The 8,893-nt window shown below is 38.6% G+C and overlaps 1 protein-coding gene across 6 annotated transcripts in view; it reads right to left on the bottom strand.

Annotated features, from left to right (window-relative positions):
• Positions 1-8,893, bottom strand: part of Dlg2 (discs large MAGUK scaffold protein 2) — a 1,891,758-nt gene that overhangs the window by 416,901 nt on the left and 1,465,964 nt on the right. For 5 of the 6 annotated variants that reach the window (XM_029479404.1, XM_021169155.2, XM_021169152.2 and 2 more), the window contains one exon: positions 3,840-3,995. The exons of the other annotated variant lie outside the window; for it this stretch is intronic. In XM_029479404.1, the coding sequence (XP_029335264.1) occupies positions 3,840-3,995 (156 nt within the window). The remainder of the gene's footprint in view (positions 1-3,839; positions 3,996-8,893) is intronic. 6 annotated transcript variants of the gene reach the window in all.

The following is an 8,893-nucleotide window of genomic DNA, read 5'->3' as shown; positions in this document are numbered from 1 at the left end:
GGAAGTGGGGGGCGCTATGGGGGACTTTTGGGATAGCATTGGAAATGTAATTGAGGAAAATATGTAATAAAAATATTAAAAATTAAAAAAAATGTAATGATAGTTTCAAAGGCTGAGTTTCCCTGAGCTAAATCCTAATCTGAGGTTTGAGGAAGTGATTAATGTACCAATGTTGATGGACTTTTTAAACAGACTTTGGGGGCATTCTCAAATGTCCTGAAAACCACACCCCATCATTCAGTGTAGTTTAAAGGTCACAGTTTTTCCTCCAACAATTTTAGTTGATTTTTTTTCAGCACATATCTCAGTAAAACATTGTTATAGTACAGAATTTTGCATTTGGCTGGAGCTTAGAGCAGGTAAGTTGGAAGGATAGATATATACATTCTTTTAATTTCTTTTTAGGCAGAATCTTTTAACATGTTTCAGTGTTATTTTTTTACAGTGATATTTGAGCAATATTAAAGCAGAAACTAAGGAAGTTAATAGATTGGGCTTCTCAGCGTAACTAGCCTGGAGATGGGATTCCTTCATAAAAGACCCTAGGATATAGTGGAAAACTAAGATGCAGTACAGAAAGTGGAACCAGAATTTTTGAACAATTCTCATGAATTATTAGTTACAATTTAAGAAACATCTGGTGGGAGAGGTTACTTCCCAGTGGAGAAGTAAGTAAACTCGGAACAAACCACTCTGTCTTCATGAGGAGCCCACAGTTGCCTAAAGGGTCTGAAATGTGGACACAGAGCACTAAAGTAACTTAGGCAAAAAGGTAACACAAAATGCATTGCCATCACTGTAATTTGTTTCCATGTGTAAGTTCAAGAATTCCTGGGATAGTGTGACACAGTTGTTATGAACTGAGTAAAGCAAGCTTGAGCGGAACCTGGCGCAGAAGTAGGTTACCATTTTGCTTGTCGAAGATCTTATTTCTATTTTTATTTTTTTCTAAAATAAAAGTATATGATCCTTAAATTTTCAGGGAGAGCTATTGATGTGTGTGTGTGTGTGTGTGTGCGCGTGTGTGCACACACATATGTACACACATGCAAGAGGAGATTATAATAAGGGACCAATTTTTTCTTTCAAGGAGCTTCTCTAACCAAATGCAGTTTAAGCTTGGATCTAAGATGACCAGAAGCTAATTAGGCGAATTGGAAAAAAGCCATTCCATTCAAGTGAGAAGCACGTGGGAAGAGACAGCTAGAGATGGAATGTGTTTTGTGAATAAAATGTGTGCCCGTGTGAATAATGTGGTCAGCAAAACGAAGAGGGAAATGAGGTGCTCCAGAGGCAGGCAGATGCTAGATCATGCAGAGCCTGACTTTGCATTTTATCCTTAATGCAAAAGGAGAGAGGGATTTGATCTGTTTTATTTTAGCAGATCACTTTAGCCACATTCAAGATAAGGTATGAGGCAGACAGTGGATGTGGTGAGAGCAATGAAGAAGTTAGGTGGCACATATAGAGGTGGAGGGTACACAGACTTCTGTTATTTTGGGGATAGAGTCAATAGGGCTTGAAGGTGGACTTGGTGAGGGAGGTGAGGAGTCCAATATCCCAAGTATTATGCTCAGGTATTTGACTTGAGCCACATGGCCAGTGTTGATGCCACTCATTAATCTGGAGATTCAGAAGGAGGGGCAAGTGGGTTTAAATCAAAACTTTTGGCATCAGTATATTGCTGAAAAACCCTCTAGAATGGGTGTACATATACATATGTGAATAATTTTCACCTAGCAAGGTAAAAGAGAAGATGGAGGCAAAATAAAAGAAGGGGGAATGGACAGAATTAGAATGAGCAGAAAATAGAATCTCCAAAGTCCTGGGAAAGGAGGTGTGTTCTGGGGATGGGTTCAAATAAAAATTGCTTAGGGCATGTGATTTGAAAAGCACATGCCGAACTAACCACAATGCTTTGATTTGCAAAACATAGAAATATTTCCTTGTCTTCAAAAAAGTGATTATAGTGCATAGATAGAAGAGAAGTAAGTCTGATGGGTTCATGCCATGGTTAGACTCCGACAGCTCTTTATTGGTAATTTTTTAAAGGAGGGATCAATTAAGATCCCCACTGGAGTGGATCACAGTCAATGTAAGACCCACGTCCATGAGAGAAACAAGAATAGCAACAACAAAACAAAAGGAAGCAAAACCACAACACTTGACAGTGAAGCAGACAAATGAAGATGAGAAAAAGATAAAGATAAACGATGAAGAGATTTTCCAGTGAGCAAAGATGTCTCCAACAGTATGCCTGTATTGCTGCAGAGGCACCTGTTCTGCCAGGTCATCTGCCCCTTGGACTTGAACCCCACATCTGTCACTTAGTGGATGATCTGACACAAATCAGGCAATTTCTGAAATCTTTATTTCCTCTCTTAGAAAAGCAAAATCAAATCTATTTCATAATTTGATTCAGAGTTGGAAGAAATAATTCAAAAGAGGAACATTAGCACAATGCCTGGCTTAAGGAGAGTTCAGTGTTCAGAGCTGCCCATGTGTAGCCGCCCATAAGGAAGTGACTGCTACAGTCTACATGTCTTCCTTTCTCCCTCTAGCAGTGAGCAGCTTCTAAGCTGTATAGGTCACTACACCAATAAATAGATATTTTGGAAATTGTTAAAAAGGTAGAATTTAGTTAACATTTATCAATCACTCTGAAGTATTTGTAAACTTAAATTAGTTCAAATACATAAAATTTGGCCAGTGGATGGGACAGTCAAAAATTTCTTATTCAGTTCTAGAAATTCTACCTACAACTAAAAGTTTGTTATTTAATTCTCTGAGATGACTATTGACTGTTAAGTGGATTACTTAAAACATGAAAAGATAAAGATATTTTAAAAATGAAGGTCCTTTTAACTCTTTTTCATCTTGAATGTCTCTGAAATCTGAATTTTCTCAGCCCTAACAACAGAAGACACTGATTCTGAAAACATAATTAAATAAGCAGCCCCTCTGCATAGGAATCTTTCCACTGGCCCCTCCCTCTAGCCTGAACTACAAGCTGCTCATAGATCACTAGATTTTATGTTTTCTACCTTGCTTTCTCTGTGATTCTGGCTACAATGGACCACAGGATTTTCATCCTCAAACACATGGCTTAGGATATTTATGTATAGTCATGTCCAATCTTTAGACTTAGTAGAGTTTGCTTACAAAGTTGTTCTAGAAAAACTCAGAACATGCTAAGGTCAAATTTAAACTGCATGTTGATTGGCAAGATCACGCTGTGGGAAATCCCTTCACCTTCCTTGACTTTTGTATTTTCACATACATAGGAATGAATTAAATAAGACAGCATATATAAAAACCTAACAAGTAGCAAAGTATAACTTTGTTTATGTTCACTGTGGTTAGAGAGAAGCAATTAATTCTATAGTCTTAAGAAAGCAGGTAATTCCTCGGGGAGCCAGCTATAGGATGACTTTAATTTAATATTCTAATTAACAGGTTAAATGAGAGTAATAATGTGTACATATTTAGATCATTGAATCTGAGGGATAGTGAACATTGCTTAAGTATTATTTAAAATACTCAGTGAATGTTCGCTTTCATCCCTCTAGTGGAGAAAATGGTGCTGGAACAATATAATTATTTCCTTATTAAACACGTGGAGCTCTACATGATCATGTCCGAGGTGCTTAGTGAGCACAGCAGAAAGAACAAAAAAAAGCCATGTTCTTAATTTCTCCCATCGTACCATGGAAGCAGAACATCTTTCCACAAGGAAGGTGCTGAGTGCAAGAGAAGTGGGCGGAGACGAATTCCACCCATCCATCCTTGTGGAAGCACATGCAACCGGAGAAGATGAAGTGAGGAAGCGCATGCAGTACCTGGTCATGTCAGAGTCAGGGAGCAGGCCTAGGTGGTAGTGGGGGTAGGGAGTTGAGAGAAGGAAGCTTTTGTCACACTCAACAGGGGAATAGTGCCTGGGAGAAGCAGGCTTATCACACAGTTTATTCACAGTGCTGTAAACAGGTTCCGGCGGCCTGGTGACACAAGAGGAAGAAAAAGATGCATAGTTAGCAGACTCGAACACCAATCATGCAGGTAGTATCATTTCACTGTATTGTAAAGTAAAAACCCAACTTCATGACATTTTGTCATTGTGTCCCAGTACAAATCAAATTTTCCATTGCTTATACTTATTACATCATACAGTATTTATAGATTTATTCATGCACGTATTGACTTTATTCCTAACCTCAGCTGAGAATAGATATGGCACCATAAAAGTGTTTAGTACAATGTGACCTGTGCAGAGGGTTTCTGGAAGAGCTTCTGATAGGGAAGTTGTTTAAGCTAAGATTTTTATAATTTATCTCCTACTGATTACTTTCATCTGCTAATGAGAGACTCAAAGCAACATGCTGAATGGTACGTCAATAGCTATCTTGGATCATGAAGTGACCTAGGGGATACAAGTAAATTATACAGGGAGTTGAGCATATATGATGAGGCTGTAGAGCTGGTAACACTGAGGACATTACAATAACTCTGGCTTCCTTTCATGGGGGGATAAAAGACCATTTTCTAGTTTAAGGTAGTGGTACCACTTGTTATATAAATAGGATATGAAATTAAGAAGTATTTTCATAAAATTTAAGACTGTAGCTTTAATACAAAGATATAACTACCTTAGCCTATCATAAGGACTAATAACATTTTGTAATATTTGTAGTCAATTGAACACTATCCTTATGCAGAAAATATAAGGAATGCTATTTTCTTACTGTATAATCTGGAGTTTGTAAGTATTCAGAGAACTCATGAATCTCTGTGTTAAATCATTGCTGGTGTCTGATCTAAACTGCCAGCACAGGATCTTCAAAAAAATGTAGTTAATGGATATAAAACATTTCTACAATGATGTAACCTCCATATCCTATTTTCCCAGGAAAACTGATTCAATTTTCAGCCTGATGTTGACTCTACAGACCAAGAAAATGATGTTACCATTTTTTTATAGTTCAGTTTTGCCATATTTAGAGAAAAGCAGAACCAAAGCTGACCAATATGTGTCCTAAAAACAGCCTAGCTATATTGTATTCAGCTAAATTAAAGATAAATGATTCACTTTGGGGATACCATAATACATTCAAACCAATGAAAACTGACCTTGTACTTTGCTAAGAGCTGAACTCTGTAATCTTTCTTGTAGTTTTGTAATAACTTTATATCTATATAATATTATTATATTATTCAATGAAATAATTCAGTGTTCAGAAAAAGTTGCAATACAGTGGGTTTTAGAAGGACGTGCTCAGTTTTTCTTCTGCATAGGCATTAGGGGTGACTACCCCTAATGCCCTTTCATAAAGAATTGATTAGCTATCTATGCTTAATCATTTATCACCCAAAGCTTTTTGAATCCAGAGATAAGTTACTGGTATTGCAGGTTCATTTAATTCTGCTCTTTAATGTGACACTTCTTCCTTGTTGATGTGTTAGTTTTAGATGATCAGGTGTTAAAGACAAGGCTTCTCTGACTCATGTTTTTTTTCATGATTGTAAGAACACTTGATACCTGTGGACATGAACCAACAAGAAGAAACAAAGACTAATACACAGCCTACTTGACTAAGTCCTCTTACAAGCAAATAGCAAAATGAAAGCGATGGGTGAAAGGGAGGTGTATCTTTGAAGCTTTTCAGTCAATAGCTTCATTGCAGTCCTAGAATTCTGCCATGTAGTGTGTAAAAATATGTGTCAGTACAATAATAGTAAGTGCTACCCAAGCTACATTCTAAAAGCTGATTCTTTACTGAGAAAAATACATTTTTCCTGGCTCTTTCAAGGAAGTCCTAAGATATTCTGGGTATTTTTAGATCATCATTAAGCCTAAAACTTTCTATATCATCATTAGTTCTTAGTTTATAAAGTGTTATCAGTGAAGAAATGGAGGAGAAGCTTGAAGCACTGAGCATGTAGAGTTTATGCAGCTTCTGAAGAATGAATCCCTTGTGATAGTCTCTGGGCACAGAGTTCCTCCCCAGGCACATCATGCTCTTTGAAAACTACCTAGCCCTGAGTTCCAGAGGGTTTAATACTAGAAGCTATCAGATTAGTCCTTTGTAGTTATGTCCCCTGAGACATCTCTGCAGAGAGAAGAGCAATGCCAATAACTGTCCCTTGGATCTAGTGGCTGGAATACATGTCACCATCACTCCAGTAAAGAAATGCAGGGGAGATACAATTTTCTGCAATCTGAGTCAGCCAGTCACAATGGAAGGTCCTGTTTCTCTTGTTATAAGCACCCAGACTCAGAACATAATGAATATGGAAATCCAACCAAGGTGTTTACTTGCTCTCTTTATTCTGTGGTTATCCTATGGACTAGTGGGAGGGATCATTGATGATATTAGTGAAATTGCTAAGTGAACTTATAAAGAAATCATTTATCCTGCCATGGACTTACCAAAGGCCATAGGGAAATGACTTCTTGGTCTCATCTGCTGAGCCACCAGCATTTATTTGCTCATCTATGGGTTTATAATTGCAGGCTCTTGTAGCATATAATTAACACAATCCTGGCCCTTGATGATCTTTTGTCTTTTCTGAACTCCATTAGCACTTGCTGTTTGCTTTACTTCCTTCACGTTTTTTTCATCACAAATGCATGCACAATTAGGGCACAACGGAGAGGAATGCAGCATCTCTGTACTACTAAAAAAAAACTGCTCTGCTTGCAACAGCCCCTTCCCCTACTTGACAAAAACTCAACACAGCCCCTGCACAGCCAGTGTGACTTAGACCATTTGACCAGAACTAGGCACCTCCTTCTTGGTATGTTTATGATATGTGTGGTAGGGATCAAAAGAAAGAGAGAAAAACAAACACAAAACCCATGACTATTTAATTGGATTTTTTTCTATGAGAACAGGATAGTTATGAATAACAGTAAAGAAAAAGAAATTAGCTGGCAGTATAAGGAAAAGGTGCAGACATACTTAGTTACTGTAGAGGTGTCTTCTAGAGATAGAGAACCTAAATATTGCTGTCCAATGTCTGCAGGTTCACAGTCTAGGTTAATTCTAGAATAACAATGTAGGTTCATCCCACAAGACAGCTTGAGAGGAGGATGTAGGCTATTGAACTTCCCTGATGGCTCCCTTATGACATTTGTTGTATAATGAAAATCAACTACAAACTTCTTGCCCTATCCCCTTGACAGAGCTTAGGTCAAGTCTCTTGCTTGCAATTAAGAGAAAAATAAAACAGACACTTTCCGTTACTGCAAGTGGATTATGCTGCTCAGGAAAACTGCCAAAACCTGACTCCACAAAACCTCACAGAATCTTAGGCCACTACCAAATCAATCCTGCCCTTCAAATTTTGATATTTGGTTCATAATTGGTGCTTTTGCATTATTTTTATTTTAAACTATTGTATGAAAGTGTTATTAGTGGTGAGAATTATTGGTGTCCCTTTAATGTTTGCACCTGCTGTGAATATCTAGTGCCGAATCCCAGTTCCCCATAGTAAATGTTGATAAAAATGATGGGCATTTACACAACGAATACTGCTTAGCTATTAAAAACGAGGACATTATAATTTCTGCAGGCAAATGAATAGAACTAGAAAATGTCATCCTGAATGAGGTAACCTAGACCCAGAAGGACATACCTTACATGGTATGCACTCACTTATAAGTGTATACTAGCCATAAAATGTAGGATAACCATGCTAGCCACAATCTACAGATTTGAAAGGGTAGGTAAAATAGACATTGGAGGTTGATGGAGGAAGGAAACTGGGTGAGAGAGGAGACAGCAAGGGGCACCGGGTGGTGGTAGTGGGGATTGGGTGTAGGGAGAGCAGGGGAGAAAAGAGGTCATCTCTAGTACATTCCAGAGACCTGGAACAGGTTGTACTTCCAGGAGTCTAGGGGAGTAAGTCTAGCTGAGATTCCTAACAGTGGGGGATATGGAAACTATATTGGCCACCTACAGTCAGACGGTCTAGTAGAAGGATAAGGCCAGCAACCCACCCACAAAACCTTTGACCCAAAATATGTCCTACCTATAAGACATCCAATGACAAAGATGGAGTAGACACTGAGGGAATGGTCAACAAATGACTGGCCTAATTTGAGACCCATCCCATGGGCAAGAACCAATCCTTGATAGTATTAATGATACTCTGTTATGCTTGCAGATAGGATCCTGGCATGACTCTCCTCTGAGAGGCTCCATCCAGCAAATGATGTAAACAGATGCAGAGACCCATTGTCAAACTTTGGATGGAGCTCATGGAGTCTTGTGGATGAGTTGGGGAAAGGACTGAGGGATCAGAAGGAAATAGGGACTCTACAGATAGACCAACAGAGTCAATTAATCTGGACCCATGGGGGCTCCCAGAGACTGAATCACCAACCAGGAAGTAAGTATGGACTGGACCTAGGTCACCTGCTCATATGTATAGCTTGGTCACATGTGGGTTCCCCAACAACAGGAGCAGGGGTTGTCCCTGACTCTGTTGTCTACCTATTTATCCTATTCCCCTGAGTAGCCTTGTCTGGTCTCAGTGGGAGACTCTTTGGCTCTTTTTCTCTCTAGTGTTTAACTCTCTAGTGTTTCTAGGATAAAATCTCATTTATCTTTGCCATCTCCCTTGTTTCACTAGATATAGTGATGTATTAAGATGGCACTGTTACAGAAAATGACATCACAGCAATCTATACTTTTTTCTTGAGCCCAAACTACAAAAGAAGAGTACAGTAGTATAGTAGGATCTATTGGGGTCTGTGTTACTTTGCCTTTCAGCATGGACATCTATTTAAGAATATGCTGCATATGTATCGAAAGATGGCCTAGTCGGCCATCAATGGAAAGAGAGGCCCATTGGACTTGCAAACTTTATATGCCCCAATATAGGGGAATGCCAG

The sequence above is a fragment of the Mus caroli genome, chromosome 7 (genome assembly GCF_900094665.2).
Source record: "Mus caroli chromosome 7, CAROLI_EIJ_v1.1, whole genome shotgun sequence".
Classification (NCBI taxonomy): domain Eukaryota; kingdom Metazoa; phylum Chordata; class Mammalia; order Rodentia; family Muridae; genus Mus; species Mus caroli.
This window is presented reverse-complemented; position numbering and strand designations above follow the sequence as displayed.